Source organism: Gracilinanus agilis, chromosome 3 (assembly GCF_016433145.1).
Source record: "Gracilinanus agilis isolate LMUSP501 chromosome 3, AgileGrace, whole genome shotgun sequence".
In the NCBI taxonomy this organism is placed as follows: Eukaryota; Metazoa; Chordata; class Mammalia; order Didelphimorphia; family Didelphidae; genus Gracilinanus; species Gracilinanus agilis.
The window spans coordinates 309,007,264-309,026,751 of record NC_058132.1 but is presented as its reverse complement, the minus strand read 5'-3'; the positions used below and the strand labels follow the sequence as shown (position 1 = coordinate 309,026,751).

The window sequence follows — 19,488 nt, the reverse complement described above, 5'->3', positions numbered from 1 at the left end:
TAAGGTATTATAAACCTTTAGGTAAAAGAGGAAAGAACAAAACCCTAGGAACCATAAATTAATAATCAATGCTTGGACAAATTTATTTTATTTATAAGATGGCAATAAAGTACTAAAAATGCTACAGAGGGAAAAAAACAGATGCAAGAGAAAGCCTAATCCTATAATTATAATCTTTTCATCTACTAAAATGCTGGATATTCTAGTTTATCATCCAAACAGGGGTTGGCAACATATGGCTCTTTCTGCAGGAGCCATGAAGTCAATTTTTTTTCAGGCGCTGTTACAGGAGCGCACTCTGTGAGCACTATACAGCTCTCAAGAAATTACATCTTAAAAAATGTGGCGTGTATGGCTCTCACGGCCAAAAAGGTTGCCGACCTCTGTTCTAAACCTATTTTGTCTCAGAGTTGATACACAATAAAAAGATTACCTAACTTGGAATTGTAGGACCTGAGTTCAAATTCTAGCTGTGTGACCCAGGGAAAAGCTACTGAACCTCTCTGGACTCCACTTCTCCCATTTATAAAATGAAAGGTTTGGAATAGACTTTGAGGTCTCTACTACATTTGCATCTATAATGCAATAAAGTTCTTTCACTCAATACTGGGTCGTTTTTTTTTTTTTAAGAGTCTATGGGAGCATTAATATCTCTAATATGATTTTCAAAAATTCTTAACTTTTATTGTATTTTAAAATGTAAAAATGATTCTTAAGAGCTATACATAAAAGTTGTTGACCCATCAGTAGTACCCAACTTTTTCTTTTAATGTGTATGTTATGTTTCTTTATAATTGAAAATGGAACGTTTAGATTTGTTTTGCATCCAAAATAAGTGAGACATAAATACAAATAAAATAATGAAATTTCTTTTATAAGGAAAATTAGTAAAGAATATAAGATAGTACTAAAAATAAACAAGAAAAATGTTACTTTCAAGATACTGAAATTTTGCTAGTGGTTTAAAAAAAGAGAGAAAATGCCTCATAAATTCATTTTTGGAACTCGGTGATTTTTCTCCATTTATAGCCTTCAAATCTAATACTTAGCACTAGAAAAAAATAAATTGTTATTGACCATTATAGTCAAGTGTGCAAATCGAGCTTGTTCTGGAAATAATTTATTCTTTTAAAAGTCTACAGTTTTTGTTTTGTTTTAATCAAAACTCTTACCTTCCATCTTAGAATCAATACTGTATATTGGTTCCAAGGCAGAAGAGAGGTAATGGGAGTTAAGTGATTTGCCCAGGGTCACACAGCTAGGGCATATCTATGGCTATATTTGAATCTAGGATTTTCTGTCTCTGGGCCTGGCTCTCAGTCCACTGAGCCACCCAGCGGACACCAAGTCTACAGAAGGACCTTATTGAGTTATGCTCCTCTTTATGATGCCTGTCCAGAATATCTGGTTTCTACTCACTTGGAGACAAGGTTGAACTCAGCCATGCTCCTTTCCCTGCCCCTGGCACTCTGTTCCACATTCCTTCCTATCTCAGAGAGACAGACCCTCTTGCTGTTCCTGGACCCTACCTGAGCCCGGAGCACTTTTCACCCTGTCTTCTGTTGGTCCTGCCACATCAGGATTTTTTTTGAGGCATTTGGGGTTTATTTTGGGTTGTCTAAATATAGGTTAGTAGTGAGCTTGGAGTGCTTCTTACTCTACCATCTTAGGTCTAAGAAGCAAAAATATTTGTTGAAATACTTCTATTTTATATTAGCTACAAGATATTTTACTCGCATATGGAGATGAGGGAGAGGGAAGGACAGAGAAAAGTTGAAATTTAGGAGAGGGACAATATAGTTTAGTGGACTGATTGCTAAAGAATCAAAAATCTTATGCTTAAATATCACCTCTTAACACCTATTAGTTGCGTAACCTAGGGGAAATCAATTAACTACTCTAACCTTGGGAAAATCTCTCATTATAAATGGTTTGAGATCTATAAGAGTAAATTGATAAAATCACAGATTTTTGATATACTTATTTAAAAAAAAATTTTAAGGCAAAATGACAATCTTTGTCTTTTAATGCAGTTTTTAGCATCAGGGAATGTTCATATAACATTCAACTAAAAAAATAAATAAATAAATTAAGGATCAAATGTTTTGAAATGGTTTCAGTAGGCTTACCAAAAAAATAATCCAATTTTTGTTTCTCCTTCAAATACTAGGACTCCTGTTGGGGTGAGTCCTAAACTATAATCATTTCCATCTCGAGCCTAATTTTTAAAAAGACAAAAATAAGCATATTTTCATCATTATTAATACACATGGATTAGTATTCATATATTAATTATATGTAAGATAATGAAATATGTATCCAAAGAGTCAAATTCTCCAGAGGAAAGCAAAAATTTTATACATTATTTCAACCATTATAGTCACATCTCAAATGAAAACACCTAAATGACCAATTCCAACCACACTTTTTGAAGACCCCTCTCATATTCTATTTCTCTCAGTATGTCATGAATATTTTTAAAGGAAGTTTTCAATGAGAGGAAGATAATACTATTGTTGTGTGTTTGTTGGTCTTTCAATTCCTTCAAAACAAAAAGCACTGTACCTTGGTTTTCAAAAAATTATTTTTTCCTTTGAAAAGAATCTTATTTCTGAAATAAGAAATGAAAGGAATTTGACAATGTGACTGGCCAAAAGCAAGCACTTAATAAATGCTTTCCCATTAATCCATTCAACTTTTCACAATGTAAAATTATAGGAGCACTTGCAGGTTCATGTGGGTCTAATATTGTTTATCCATAATTTGCAAAATGGCATTTGGATTTCAGATATCATTTCATTTTTTGCTAAAAGACTGACTTTTAAAATAGCATATCTATTTTGGTGTTTAACAGAGGAATATATAACTTACTTTAATACTTCAAAGATCTATAATAATTTTGTGGATATGAATGGTATTACCTCCATAAATGCAGATTATAACCCCTCGTAACTTTGCAAATGGTCTCAGTCAAGTGCTGGAGCCAAAAAATTCATCATACTGTATGTAGCTAACCTAAAATAATCCTCTCCTAATCTAAGATGGTTCTTTGACAACAAGAGAGCATCAACTGGCCCTTATTTAATAATACACAATACACTGTAATCATTTCATGTGAGTCACATATGACATTGTTTAAAATACCACAGAACTGAATTTCATATGTCAATAAATAGGGACATGAAAAGAGAAAGTATTTCAAAGGTCCTACTTGCCTTTACTACGTGCATATCCACTCCATACATTTCTAGCCATTTGGCTTTGTTCAGGTAGTTGGTCTCAGCCTGTGCTGGTGTTTGACCCCTGAAATTAAGGAGGGAGGAAATGAACAACAAAACCTGGGGAGTGATTCAAAATACACAGTAAATAACCATTTAGATGCATGAAAAACAATGGCCACTGTGTACTAGTGCTGGTACCTGTACTCCTTCCATTTCTCAAAAATGGCGAGCTCCATCTCTTCTGTCTGAATGGGCACAAATCTGAATTCAGAGACAAGGTCAGGGCCATGCTCAGCAAGATCATAGTCACCAAGTTCAGCTATAGACACAAAAGTTACACAGTTATATTTCATTCAGTACAAATCAGATTATTTCAAGCTAAATGTTGTCTTGAAGGTCAGCTTTATCCACATAAAAATACATTTTAAATTGAAGACAAAGTTTATTTACAAGTAGTTACATATCTAACCAGAAGAGATACGCAAATCAAAAAACTAGATAGAAAATATATCTTTTTATTTTGGTACAAACATCCATTACAAAGAAGTGTACCTTAAACAACTAACTCTAGACCTCCTAAGAATAAATAAGCCCTTCAAAAAGCAACCAACCTTTTTGGAAAAATTACAACCAGTATCAGAAATTATACAAAATTCTCAAGTCAATTGACAGGCATCAGCCTCTACTCCCTACAAAGAAGCAGCAGGGTTTAACAGAAAAATTTTTGCCTTGGAGTCAGAGAACTTGGGTCTGATTATACTGGTTAAACTAATAAGCTTCTCTGGACATCAGTTTCCCTATCTATAAAAAGATATACAGCGGGTTTCTGGGAATGCCAGGGAAGAAGGGAAGAGGCAGCCCAGGGCTTAGCAGCTGGTCTCCATACTGGGAGCTAGAGCACAGTCAGTAGCATGCTGGCTGGCTTCTTGGGGCAAGTTTAAGCTCAGGGGGTCAGGGTACTCTAAAGTATGGCTGTACTCCTCTTTCCAGAAAGCTCTGTCCTATTTGTCCTTAATCAGACAGCCACTGCTGAGCTCCCAAAAGGAAAAAATTACTCTACCAACACAACTCACGGTAAAGACCAAGGCTCACTGACATAGTGGCTCAGAAAAGAAAAAAAAAAAAATGCCTGGGAGCCAGAAGGGTGCATGGGCCCCCCATCTGCTCTGGTGACTGTGGAGACTGCAGCCTATCATGTTCATGATTGGTGCTTCTGAGCCCACTCAGCTATTTTTATTTTGTTTAGCTCCCTTTAGAGTCTCCTTTCTGCAGAACACCTAGCCAAAACATTTGTCCTTGTCTTCTTCAATAAAACTGATAAATCATAGATCATAATATCTATCCTGATGCTAAAGTCCTATTCTGATACCTCATCACAGTATGGAGATAACTCTGGAAGGTTCCCTCAAGTGGGAAAGTCTTCAAAAAGTATGCATGCAGTGGTTTGTTTGTTCTCTATCATTTAAGAGCCAAAGTAATAATTTAAGATCAGAAAGGTATACAATAAAATATAAAATTCTCAACAATAAAAATACAGATAGAAGAAAGCATCTACCAGCATATACAAAAGTGTGCATCTGTAAGACACAATCCCTGGGGTAGTTAGATGGCTCAATGGATAGTGAGTCAGACCTGGAGACAGAAGGTCATGTGTTCAAATCTGGACTCTTCCTAGTTGTGTGTCTCTGGGCAAGTCACTTTACACACACATACACATACATACATACATATGCACACACGCACATACACACACCACCATTGCCTAGCTCTTACTGTCCTTCTGCCTTGAAAATGATACTTGAAAATATAAGAAATAAAATGGATATAAAAGAATAGATTTAAAAAGATGTATTAACAGCCATTAGAAAAATGAAGCCACATGCCATATTAAGAGTTAGTTTGAAAGACCCACCATACCACTTCAGCCTGGAAAGAGAGATTGCCCTTCCAGACACTTTTTTATTCTCTCTATGTTATTAAACTTCATGTCTACATGATTAAACAAGAGGAATCATGGGAAATGTAGTTTGAAAAAGCCCTAAATGAAGTTTAGATCAGGGACCTCAAAATTAGTTCAAGGACCCCCAAATTTCTAATATCACATTCCCCCCTGAAGAGCGGAGGGAGACTGGTATCCCTGAAATAACTAAGTTTTAATTTACATAAATTTGGGGAAAAAGAAAGAGGACAAAAACAATGATACTATGATTGCTAGGCACATTGACAAAAAGCCAGTTAGGACGCAGTCCCCTTCAGTATAAGAGTGTTTTAAGGATGGGATTTGTGCAAGGGGGATGGGACAGAGCCAGAGAAGGAGTGGCTGACAATTGGTGACAATTGGTGGCAGTGGAGAGCAGAGAGAATTCTGGGAAGTTCTCTGAAGGAAGGAGAAGGGAGGAAAGGCTTCCAGCAAAGACTGGAAGGAGAAAGGAGGAAGACATCTTGGCTTGAATCCAGTCCTGAAGGCTTCCTGAGGATCATTCTTTGGACACTGAAAACCTGAATCCCTGGTCAAAGGCATCCTATCTCACCCATCAAGACTTCAACCATAGAGTCAGCTAAGTTTTTGAACTCCATTTTGGGAGCAATTTCTTAGTCCCTTTCCCCCATTACCCAACCTTGCTGAGAGATCCTTTCCGGTCTAACTTTTATATAGAAATTATAGGAAGGATAGAAATAGAAATAGAAATTGAAACAGAAGAGGCAAGGGGAGAAGCTTAGGAGTGGGAACTCCAAAGGTTCCCACCTGAGTGACAGACACCATAGAAATAGAGAAGAGGGAACCCCAAAATCCCTCTGCTCTTCACCCCTTTCCCTAACCCCTGAATTGCAAATAATAAAAGGCATTCATTAGTCAGATAGGGCTCAGTGTTCCAGAGTGCCTGAGAGACAAAGAGGGGGAGGGGAATCACAGCTTAGTCTGGCTGCCTCCATCTTGGAGCCAAACCACCTGCTGTGAAATTGACTGACCTCAGGGGAGGCTTGCGTGAACCCCACCCTCATTCAGAATTAGATTGGGGTATCACATACCTCATCTTATAGAGAAGCCTCGCTCCCAACTCCTGTGGGATGTCACCACCATCCAGGTCACCCAGTTTCAGGGTGACATCCCCTCAAAGTCTCCAAGTGTATATTTGGCCCAAGGGGAGAGCTAGAAGAGTCTCACCCTCATAGACTCTATCGCCCCTCTAATCATAACATTGGTTATTGGCCCTTTGTTATTACAGTTTTGGGCAGAGGCTCTTTATTCTTCTAGTGTACATTCAAAATAAATGCATTCAAATCCCCATAATTCAACCAACTGCACCCCAAAGTTCATTTCTGATCTTCATGATGCAGTGTAGGTTCTTCAGGAATCTTTCATGGTGTCTTCTCCAAACAGGTTCATTGTCTGGATTCTGGGAAGATGGCAAATTTCTCATCCAGAAATTACTCTCAAAAGAATTTATTTTGGAACAGCTGGGGAGCTCAGTGGATTAAGAGCCAGGAAATATATATATATATATATATATATATATGTATATATATGTATATGTGTGTGTAAGTAAATTGATTAGACCTATGATTTCACAGGTATAGAGAGCTCCTGGTAAAGAATTCCCTTTCCCTAAAGGGGTAGAGCCAAGGTGACAGAGAAGGTACACAGACTGTCAGATCTCTACCAAATTACCCTTCAATAGCTTTGATATAATGCCTCAAAATGAAATTGGAGCAGCAGAACCTATAAAAGGATGAAAACAATTTTCAGGTCAAAATAATTTAGAAGGGCATCGGGGGTGTTCTCTCACCCCAGGGTGTGAGTAAAATATAGACTGGGAGGCCCTAGGTTCAAATCTGGCCTCAGACACTTCCCAGCTGTATGATCCTGGGCAAGTCACTTAACCCCCATTGACTATCCCTTACCACTCTTCTACCTTGGAGCCAATACACAGTATTGACTCCAAGACGGAAGGTAAGGGTTCCTTTAAAAAAAAAATAACTTTTTTTATTCTAAGACAGAAGAGATGGGTAAAAAAAAAAAAAAGGCACAATCCCTGACATTAATTTATATAGGTATACAAGATTTAGATGAGAGATTAAAAGAAAGTACTGTACAATAAAATCTAAATAATGATAATTAATGTAAAAATACTTTTTCAGTTACTTTTCCTTCACTCTTTAAAAGTCTTTCAATAATTCTGTAAAATATTGTCAAGATTTAAACATTTCCCCTGAAAGACAGAAAAAATTGAAGCACAGGATGCATAAATTAGAAGAAATTTTCTGAGATAGTTTGCTTTTGACTAAGATTACAAACCAATAGGTTGCTTTTGACTAAGATTACAAACCTATATTTTGAAGAGCTAGACTTAGATCACTATCACACAGCAACTGATCCAATAAAACTTAATAAAACTTCAGAGAAATTGACACTTATTTGGCACATAAGTGAAACTGTAAAATTGTCTTTTCCTCTTTTGGAGGCAGGGGGAAAGTAACATGGGTATGGATTCAGTCAGTGTCAAATACACGAGGAGTAGTCAAGATTTGCACACTTATGCTGCCTATCTTGAATATAAAATCTAGATTTTTTATATTAATGGGGCACAACAAAGAGAAATAGGTAACATATCCTAAAAGATATGTCAATAAATACTTTTCCCCAGGGATTAAGTAAATCTAGAAACACACACAAAATTAGAACTCGGTAAATGTCAAATCATTAATTGTTCTCATAATATCTTCTGAAATTAGCAGGGCACAAAGAAAGATTTCAAGATTGAATCAGAGGGCTTACTTGAGTACTTGAGTAACCCAGAGTGTGTTATATAACTACATTCTTTGTCTATCTGTTTCCTCATCTGTAAAATAAAATGGATGGATGAGATCAACTTGAAGGTCTCACTTGACTCTAAATCTCTGGCCCTGTGATCTGGAACATTACTCTTACTCCGGGTCACCATCAGGGTACACAGAAAGCCTTTTGAAAGGAAAAATAGATTCAATTCTTAAGAAGTGTTGTGAGGATTTTTTAGGTATTAGTTTATATATAGTTAATGTGGACCTAGCAGGAAGGGCTGGAGGATTCCAAGATGGAATGAAGAAGCAGGAAGTGTGTTTCTTGCTCACTGAGAGAGACTCCATGGTGGTTGGGGTAAGCAGCAACTGACAACTAGGAGACACCAGATTTACCAGTGATCCTGTGGAAAGACTGTCACCTACTTGTGGGAGATTTTGGTAGAGACTGCTAAATCCCAACCTGAGTTGCAGGTCAGCTTGGACTGGGTCAGCTCCCAGAATCTACCCACCTGGAAGAGTGCAGATGGTGGTCCGGGAGGAGCAGACATATCACTGGAGTGAGGCTGAACACTACTGTTGTGAGCATACTCACTCCTGTCCTGCTTTTCCCTGGGGCCTGTTTTGCTTAGGTCTTAATTTAGTGTAGTCAAGTCCTTCCCCTGTCCCTGTGGTTTGCCCTTAGCTTGTTAGTGTAGAATTCCAATTCCCATCCTTTATCTTGTAGTCCCTGATTAAAAACTGTTATAAACCTTTGCCTTTTGCCTGCTTGTTCCATAGGCCCTAGCCTAGGGGGGCTGAGTGACTGTCGGGGCCTAACTGCAACTTCCAGTAACTGTAACCTCCTAGTAGTTAAACTTGGTCTCCCTACCTTCTTTGGTCCTATTCATCTGTCATTCCTGTCTCTCTCATGCCAGTATGAACCCACAAATAATAGTTAACATCCCTGGTAACCTTCCATTACAGAAAGACAAAAATATCTTGTTCCCCCTTTATGATTTTGAATTTAAAAAAAGAAAACAATCATATTTTTTACAAAGTTAATTTCCACTAGATTTATTAGTAAGTTACTTTTACAAACTCATATACTTATACCCATAGAATTTAAATACAGAGAGCTTACATCAAATTTACTTTGTTGGCATATGTACTATATACTAGGATGATTTGGATCTACTGAAAGTCTATAAAACAAATCATTGTTCCAGAGCACTGCCAAACTACAAGAGAAGTATGGATTACCTATAAGACATGTCCCAAAAGTCTTGGTGCAACTTTGAGTTATTAAAATGTAGTTCCTTTAAATAAACTATACAGTGGTCCCCGCCCCTTTCCACAAGGGATATTCCAGTGGATGCCTGAAACCTGGAATAGTACCAAATGCTATAGATAGTTCTCACTTTAACTTGAAACACCTATGTTAATTACTTTTACTATACAGTACTGTGCTCCTGCTCCTCACCTCTATGCTCCACAGCCTCCAACTCCCAGAATCCCACCTGCCCCCAATTCTTCCAAGACCACTCCTGCCACCAGATCCCAGGGCTGGCTTAAGACTTCCAGTGCTGAGGGAGGGGACCACCCACCCAATTGCCCATGTGTCAGTCATCTGACCTAACCCACCAGGTGCCAGTGTTCTGGTATAGGTAGCCCCCTGCCTGCCTGCCTCATACTCCTGGAATTCACAGTTGACCATGGGTAACTGAAACCACCAGATTAGGGGAGGACGGAGAGGCCACAGTGAAAGCAAAGAAAAAGTTACTATCCTTAAATACATGTCAGAACTTGAAATAAAATACAGTTTTTAGAACACAATTTCTTACAATTTCTTTTCTCTTATTTCTTTAAATTCCTTGACACAAAGAACCAACCAAAAAGGCTAAGAAAGCTTTTATAAAGAGGAACAACCCACCTTGCAATGTATAAGCTGCCAACTGGACTGCTGTGTCAAAAGGACATTCCAACCTGAAACCAAAACAATGATTTATTTAAAACAACCTTCTTTAATTAATAGTTTATTCTTTTAGGGGAGGCTGAAAGGGAAGGATGGAACAAGCAATAGAATCTTATCATGAAAAAGAATTTCTAGATATATTCTTTCTTTTTCTTTTTTTTTTTTTTTTAAACCCTTAACTTCTGTGTATTGACTTATAGGTGGAAGAGTGGTAAGGGTAGGCAATGGGGGTTAAGTGACTTGCCCAGGGTCACACAGCTGAGTATCTGAGGCCGGATTTGAACCTAGGACCTCCTGTCTCTAGACCTGGCTCTCAATCCACTGAGCTACCCAGCTGCCCCTAGATATATTCTTAATGTAGAATTTGAACTTGTATTTTTTACTCACCCCCAGATTTTTGACAACTATGTTAAGTGATTTTTTTAATGATTTATGATTCAATGAATTTATTTTATGCATTTAAAAACATGATTATAAGAAAGGGTCCATAAAAGGATTAAAAATTGCTGAATAAGTCCTTGACACAAAAAAGTTAAGAACACCTCTTCTATAGAAACATTATTTCCAAAAACACAAAAGAACCAATATTAATTCAAGTAGCTCTTACTTACTTTCCACTGAGAATATCTTGTTTTAACTGAAGAACAAATAAATACCTAAGAAAAAGAAAAGGCCAACAATTTGCATTATCCAAACATTTGTTTTACTAAGCAATAATCCTATCCCCCTAGAAGGAATGAAACATTATCACTACATATTTTCAAAGTAGAGCCTGGGCTTTTTCCTCAGTTTAGACCAGAACTCAGATACATTAGAGTAGGATCAGAGACTTAAGAACTAGAAGAGTTCTTAGTAAACATCTAGAAATAAACTCTTTCATTATGCAGGTGAAGAGACTAAGGTTTAAAGAAGTTCAACGACTTGCCCAAGGTCCCAGAGAGACAGAATTTGAACCCTATTCTTTGGATCCTACGTTTATTATTAACCACTGTTATATATAACCATACTGTCTCTGAGTTACTTGGAAAACTTGCTCAAAAGGACATAATAATTAAATCCCAAAATAACGTATACACCCTGATATAAGTAAAATATGTACCTTTTCCTTTCAAGTAAATACATATTTATTTCAAGTTTTTGTCTCCTCCAAAAGGGCAGGCAGAAATATATTATTTTAATAAAAACTATCAGTATTATATTTTAGTCTTCTAATTTAAGAAAATGACTCTATAACCAACATCTATATCTGTAATATGTGACATAATCATCTTTATTTTTATCTCATTTTATGAATGAAAGATGCACTGGTCATTCAATAAAGACACTGGACAGCCAAATTCATAGATTATCAGCTCCTTGTGTACATCCTTCCCTCTGGATCACAGCATAACAAATCATATCTGTGATTTGGTTAAGTTTCCTAATTAAAGAACTAACTGATCACTTCCTGCTAATCAAAATGCCATGAAGAAAAATGAATAGTTATGAGTTTAAAAGTAGTCTATTCTTTCACTGCATAAAGATGTGAGTAGGCAATATTCTAGGATTCATATTTATTAAATGGTAATCCTAAGAGGCATTCTGCCAACTTTGTGGCCACACTGTAAAACAAGGAATAAATACCACTATATAATCATAATATGATGGAAAGAAATCAAGTCAGGAGGCAAATCAAAATGGTCTGAGGCAAATGAGCTTTCGAAACTTAGGAACTTTTGCATTCATAAACTACTATTATTGACACCACCTCACTATTGTCATGCTTCAACCTATTCAGTGATACTTTCTCTTGTTGTCTCTTTTCTCCTTTTTTAAAAAATCAATCAAACAAAAAGCATTTATTAAGGGCTTCTATGTACCAGGCATTTTGCTAGATGCCAGGGATACAATAAAAGGTAAAAACTGCCTTGGGCCTCAAAGAGTTTATATTCTAATAAGGGAAGATAGGTGTAAATAACTGGGCACACATAAGATACATATATAGAGTAAATGAATAATATTCCTAAAAGATAAGACACTAGCTAGTAGAAGACATACCCCAGGCCTGGAATCAGAAAAAAAATCTTGATTTCAAATCTAGGTTAAGACACTTACTTACTTAACTGATGTCTACTTCAGTTTCCTCAACTCTAAAAGGGAGCTAAACTTTTCTGAGTCCCAAATTCTCTCCCTCCTTTCAGCTACTCCCCCATCCACTAAGAAAACAATGTGCATCAATTAACCACACTAAATCATACAAAATACATCTGTATACTATCAATGTTGTTTAAAAAAAAGGCAATAAAAATTTTTAAAGTGTGAAAATAATTCACCAGTTCTTTCTCTGGAAGTAGACAAATAACATTTTATATCATGAGCCCTTACGAATTGTCAGATCACTGTATCAGTCAAAGTAGCTAAGTGTTTCACAGCTGATCATCATTACAATATTGCAATCACAGCATACAACGGTTCTCCTCATTTCACTTTGTATCATTCATATAGGACCTTCCAAGTGTTGCCCCTCAATTTCCAATTCCTTGCTACTTCTAGAATTACCATTACACTGTGTGTATATTATATATTCCTAGTTATTTACACCTCTGTCCCCCATTAGAGTGTGAGCTTTCTTGAGATCAGAAGCTGTTTTTACCTCTCATCCTTTCCCTAACACAAAGAGCTGATACACACACACACACACACACACACACACACACACACACACACACACACACACGACTTTTTCATTTTTCTTTTCTCTCTATGGGATACAGATCTAATAGTGGTAATTGAAGGCCAAAGGTTTGCTGATTTATAGCCCTCATGGGCGCAGTTCCAAATTATCACCATGCCATTTCAAAGTATATCACTCAACTCACAGAATCCAGACACAGCAGTCTACAGGTTGCAGTGCATTTCTCCAAAGGAGCTCAGTAAGTCCTTTCAATGACTCAAGGACAAAATACAAAAGCCAAATCAAGTCCTATAAGAATGGCTCCAGGTATGATGTCCACAAAGCCAGTAAACTCCTGCAAGCCAAATGTCTGACCACAGAAATAATATATTACTGAGGTTATAATGAAAAGCCTGAAAAGCTCTCTACTGTAAGGCCACAGTCCTTTCTGGGGGGAATTGACTCAGCAAAAAACTAGATCCTGTTTTAGTTTTATACAATTAGTTGAACAAGTAGGAAGGCAGGTTTGGGGGACTGAGCTTGAGTCTGTGATATCAGAAATGAGTTTTCCTCTGTAGCAGCAATAAGCTCCAGTATGGAAGAGAAGTTATATATAAATAAGGTTAGCTTTGTGCCATACTAAGACTGAAACTTCAATTTTCTGGCTATTTCACACTATTTCCTATAAAATCTTATTTGTAAAACCAAATTAAACAAGAACAACCTTGTGTTTCTAACAATATACATACAGAACTTTTTAACCCATCTACAGAACATTAGTAATCTACTGGGATTAGGAATAAGGTCTAGGCCTACTAATAAATGGTGAAAAACAGTAAAAACTCATGGCACAGAAGGGAATTTTTGTTCTATTTTACCATTTATATCTCAAGCAAGAAGTAAAAGCACCTCGTCCAGAAATTCATTGAAACTAGGGATAATTTTAAGAGATGAGAACAAATGAGAACTAAATTTCTAAAATCAGTGCCATTGGAAAAACCTGGACTTGGAAAAGGTCATCCTTTTGTAATCCTTGCAACAAAAATCATAAAAATAAATTAAGTTTGTGGACTTATTACCTTGTCAGCTCTTCACGAAGATTGTTTGGTTCTGAGGAGTAAAACTTAACACGGAGGTGCAGACAGTATGGTGAACCAACTAGGGGAAAAAGTCAAAACAAAAAACTTGTCAGTCATCTTCAGTCAAACTTGTCACTAATCAAATAAGGATTTTTTTTTTAAATCCTTACCTTCTGCCTTGGAACCAATACTGGTAAGGGCCAAGCAATGGGGGTGGTTAAATGACTTGCCCAGGGTCACACATGAAGTGTATGAATCCAGATTTGAACCTAGGACCTCCCTTCTCTTTGCCTGGCTCTCAATCCACTGATTACCTAAGCTGCCCCCAAAATCAGGATTCTTAAATCAGTTTCATCACTAGGTTTGAAAGAACCAGTGAATACTGTACAAAGAACAGATCTTTGTCAAGTTTTATATCTATTAATTTTGACATGGTTAATAGCAATGACACAAAATATCATTTGATAATAAATTCACTACTCCTTAATACTCTTGCATTAAAAACTGTTTTTGCCAAGAACCAACAGCTCTATGTTAATCCTAATATTTCAGAGCTCTATGTATCATACAAGAGCTTTAAATTTTGGCAATGTACTTAGCCACAACCCTGGAATCCTGTCAGTCTGTATTCACCAGGGCTCTTAGGAATGCTAATCTTATTAGTGTTCAAGGCAAATTCTCTCACATACACTTAAACTTACTTCCCCTGGAGGGAGTTTTTTGTTTTTTTTTATTTTTAAATAAGATATGAGTAAAGCTATTTTGAGATGCTTAGAGTCACAGAATATAGGATTTTGTGTTAATGCTTGCTCCCCACCCCTAGATTCTTGTAAACAGTAAATAAGGGGGCAGCTGGGAGGCACAGTGGATTAAGAGTCAGGCCTAGAGAAGGGAGGTCCTAGGTTCAAATCTGACCTCAGATACTTTCCAGCTATGTGACCCTGGGCAAGTCACTTGACCCCCATTGCCCACTCTTACCACTCCTCCACCTAGGAGCCAATACACTAGGAGCCAATACACAGAAGTTATGGACTTAAAAAAAATTAAGAATAAACAAAACTCATAATTGTTTTCAATGTTATTCTTAATAAAAAAAAATTAATACCAACCCTAAAAGTCTCTGAAGATATTTTGAAACTACAAAAATCAGAAACTAAAAAGAAAAGCTCTAGTGGGAGCAGCAGCTAGATTTTTTTAAAGTATTTTATAAGAACTACTGGATAGAGAGCAATCTCATTTATCTTCTCTGGCTATTTTTAAGGTTCTAAGAAAACCATCTTCCTGATAAGGAACTTCCCTTCTTCCTGCCACTCCTCTCCCCTCCCCAACTAAAGGATTTTCAGTCAGATGCTCAACCAGGGATTAATGAAGTACCATAAGGATCACCTTCTGGGATCAAACCATAAAAATAAAGATAAAGAAAAGTACTTAGAATGATTTCAAATATTCTATACCCTTTTTATCCTGGTAAACCGGAAACCTTTGGAATTCATGGGTTGCAGAAAATAAATTAGGTTCCAAATTGTCCCCAAAACATTTTTAAAAAACTTACTTTTAACTTGTTTTTTGATGCTTTTTGTACTGTCCAACCAATGCTGAAAGAAAAAAAAATTAATTTAAATCATTATTTATCTTGTACCTTCTTAAAGATAAACCCCTTCTTTAATAAGAATTAGACATCCCTGAGTGTCAATTTATACTGACAGAGGGAATGTACCCATGTCAAGAAGATAAGTTCACAGCAAAATTGAAGCTAAAAGAAAAATTTCAACATATCCATTTGGTAGGCTACAAACATATTTTACAAAAGACATATATAATGCAAATTGCCCGATCAGTGTTCACAGTAAATTAATGATGAATGTAAATAAGTTTCTATCCTTCACAAGAAAAGATAAAGCCAGACATTTCTCTTGAAAAACTTAATATTCTCTCTGCTTAGCAAGCAATGTTAACAGTCAAATGGATATCAAAGTTCAAGGAGACCACAGGAGTTATTTAAACTGTACACAACAGAAACCCTTCCTACAATACCCCTGTAAAACCTCAATAATATCCCCACCTCCACCTGAGAGACCTCCAAAAAGGGGGGAATCTCAAAACTTCCCCAGGCGGCCCATTCCACTTATGAAAGATTCTAATTATTAGGAAGCTTTTTCTTCTTTCAAAGTTCAATTCTCCTCACTGATCCTTGCTTTCCCCTCAAGGGCAAAAACAGTAGTCTCTGAAATCTCTTATCTCCAGTAATGAAAGATAACTATTATGTCCAACTATGTCATCTCTTCTTCAGGCTAAACAAGCCCAGTTCCCCCTCTAGTTCAAGATCCATTTGTTGTCTTGATGACCCACATGTGTACATGCACCAGTTTGCCAATGCCCTTAAGTAATCTGACCAGGCTAACATGTAGGAAGACTTATAGTCAACTCAAATCAGGTATCACCTAGCCATGTCTTGCCTATCCCATACAGGGGTTCAAAAAACTGCACTACAAGACTGGACATTTATTCTTTATGAAGATTAATAACTTCTGAATTTTTACTTTTTATTGAGGACCCCAAGTTTGCCTTCACATGAGTTATATCTACTAATACTTAAAAGTATTAGAAATGAAAACATCTTAGTATTATTATGAAAATAATCAGGGCTCCTTAAGAGTCTGTGGCATTTAAGTGACTTGTTCCAACTCATTTCTGTGGTTATTCCGTTGTGTTCCAATTTCCATGGCCATACTTGGTGTTTTCTTGGAAGATACTAGAGTGGTATGCCATTTCTTCCTCCAGGTCATTTTATAGATGAGGAAACTGAGGCAAACAAGGTTAAGTGACTTGACCAGGGTCAAGCAGCTAGTAAATCACTCAATGGCAAAGCAAAGATTTCAATTTAGGTCTTCTAACTGCAAATCCAGATCATGTAATCCAATATCTTTGTTTTTCAGATGAGGGAACCGATACTCAGAAAGAGATTTAACAATATAATTTCTTGTGTACAAAATACCACGGAGCATTTGACACTAGCCAGCTTACACCTTAGATATCTATTCACTTCTCTGTTACTCAGTCTCCTCATCTATGAAAAGAAGGGGTTAGAATACATAGCCTCAAAGGTTTTTCCTAACTCTCAATCTATGATCCTTTAACTTCCAATTACTACATTCTACATGTCTTTATCCTAGGTGAAAAGCACAAATTATGTATATAAGACTAAGGACAGGCTCAGGGAGATAGAGGATAGAAGAGCCTGGCATGTCCACAGGATCATGAAGAGGCAGTCACATCTGAACAATAAAAAAAAAAAAAAAAAAGGTGTGGGAAAGCAATTAGAGCAGATGGATCTCTCTATAAAATATCTGAACCATATCCCAAAACTGTTCAGAAGTATGAAGCCAGAAATCCCAGTCTAATTCATGTATCAAGTGCTATGAGCCCTCTTGAAACATCATTCTATATGGGCTTCTTTGTCTTTGTATGGCCAGAAGACCATGTAAACTCTCAATTCACATGCCTTCAGGTCTTGCAAGAAGTACCCATCAATTTAACTGAATTGATTTCACACATGTATTAAGGTATATATTATGTGCACAGGTACCTGGTATACAGTCCTTAATCTCTAATTCTACTAGAGAAAGATACAACACACACATACAAAATAACAGAGGTGGAGAGGTGGGTACCTACAACTAAGAATATGGGAGGGAAAGCTTAAGAGGTAGCAAGTGAGTTGAATCTTCAGAGAAGCTAAGAGGTTTGAAGGAATATATTCTAAACAACAAGGACGTCCTATGTAAAAGTAGAAGATAGAATGTCAAATTCAAGAATGTTAGTCACATCATCAGAAAACAAAGTGTGTTGAAGGCAATAATGTGTAATAATGCTGAAACAGTAGGCTAGAGCCATAATGCAAATGGTTTTAAATGTCAAGCAGGCATTTCTATTTTATCCATAAGGGAACAAGAGCAGCCAAAGATGTGGGGACAGAACAATGTGACTGGCCTGTGCTTTAGAAAAATTACTTTAGTAGCTGTGTGGAAGATGGATTAAAGTGCAGAGAAGCCAGAAGCAGGAAAACCCATTAGGAAATTATTGCAAAAGTACAGACAAGAAGGGTGTAAAGGCTTGAACAACTGTGGTCATTGTGTGATTAGAGAAAAGGGGATGATGTGAAAGATCCAAGTAAGTAGACTAGCCAACTGGATGGATGAGGGAGAAAACAGGTAAGTTAAAGACAATGTGGAAGTTTTAAACCTGAATGACTAGAGAGGTGATACCATCTTTAGAAATATAACAGTCATGGGGCAGCTGGGTAGCTCAGTGGAGTGAGAGTCAGGCCTAGAGACAGGAGGTCCTAGGTTCAAACCCGGCCTCAGTCACTTCCCAGCTGTGTGACCCTGGGCAAGTCATTGACCCCCATTGCCCACCCTTACCAATCTTCCACCTATGAGACAATACACCGAAGTACAAGGGTTTAAAAAAAAAAAAAAAAAGATCACACACAAAGAAATATAACAGTCAAGAGATGTATGGTTAGGTTGGGGGGAAAAAAAAGTTCCTTTGGGGAGATAGTAGCCTAGTCCTTTGACAATAGGCACTATTTTCCAGGATCATATTTGAAGAGTTTTCAGTTTGACAAAACTGCTAACATAACCTCTCTCTGAAAACGCAGAGCTAATTCCTATATTCCAGACTAAGGTCCTACCTTTGGGCAACAGGTCATAAAAGGAGTAGACACAGACACAGACACAGACACACAACCCCCACCCCAACTCCCTACATTCCTGTAACACTTAGAAAGAACTGAATGTGGGAAATACATGCATATTAAACTCAGGGAAGATAGACCAGAGGTTGAATTTTACCAATTCTTACAGTTTGGTTACAGGAAAGTCACCTAATTTCACTGAGCCTCAGTTTCTTCATTTATTAAAAAAACAGAACCTGCTGTATAGTATCCACTTTCTTAAGATTGTTTTGAACACATCAAAATGTTGTTAATAAATAACTGATAAAATATAGGCTGCTCTACAAACCTTAAAGCACTATAAGTGTTACTATCTATGGGGGTCGGGGGAGAAACACTTATCTGAGACCAATTACTTGTCCTTTCTCAAGGGGAAAATATTATAGTTAGACTTGGCTTTACATATTTGCTTTTCCTTTCTTTTCAGTAATCTTCCTTAATTTTACCCTACTAGGAGATTACAGGGAACTTGCTGTATTCTAAATGCTTAGAAACGAAGAGAGAAAAATCCAGTATTTTCAAGGAATAAAATTAAATCAGGAACCAAAAAGGAGGCTGCCAGATAATTGAAATTATTCCTTTCCCATTACCATCATCCTTCTTCTTCAAGAAAATACTAAGCCCTTAGAGACTCAAGCATGAAAATACAAAATCAGATTCAGAAGTGGGAGAGTTCCCAAGTGACATTCTCTTATAGAAGGGCTGGGAGTTCATGTTTGCTTATTCTCAAGTCTGTTTTCTTTTATCTCCTCCACATTCCAGACCCAAGCTGTTTAGAGTAGAGACAGGCACTGAGAGTACTTTCCTTAAGTCAGTGTCTTTAAGACTTGTGTTTAAATTATACCAAAAGATAAAAAGTATCCTCATTCTGAGGATATATAGCGGCTGGAACCATGCATATTCCAGCTTCCTTTGTTATACCTTCTTATAAAGGAATAAATGTGCTTTTAATCTCATTTCCGACAATCATATTGATCATTAAAAAAACTCCTAAATGACCTAAACTTAAATATAATAAGGAAGAAAAACTTTTAGTTATTCACATTTTAATGAGGTCTGAAATGTGATAA

At 36.8% G+C, this 19,488-nt stretch overlaps 1 protein-coding gene across 1 annotated transcript in view; it reads right to left on the bottom strand.

The window, feature by feature from the left end:
* The window catches only part of EPB41L5 (erythrocyte membrane protein band 4.1 like 5), a 74,551-nt gene that overhangs the window by 16,409 nt on the left and 38,654 nt on the right, over positions 1–19,488 (bottom strand). The window contains exons 3-9 of the mRNA XM_044669926.1: positions 15,236–15,278; positions 13,684–13,762; positions 10,563–10,607; positions 9,910–9,962; positions 3,420–3,540; positions 3,216–3,303; positions 2,130–2,218 (exon numbers count right to left, since the gene is read on the bottom strand). Of these exons, the coding sequence (XP_044525861.1) occupies positions 2,130–2,218; positions 3,216–3,303; positions 3,420–3,540; positions 9,910–9,962; positions 10,563–10,607; positions 13,684–13,762; positions 15,236–15,278 (518 nt within the window). The remainder of the gene's footprint in view (positions 1–2,129; positions 2,219–3,215; positions 3,304–3,419; positions 3,541–9,909; positions 9,963–10,562; positions 10,608–13,683; positions 13,763–15,235; positions 15,279–19,488) is intronic.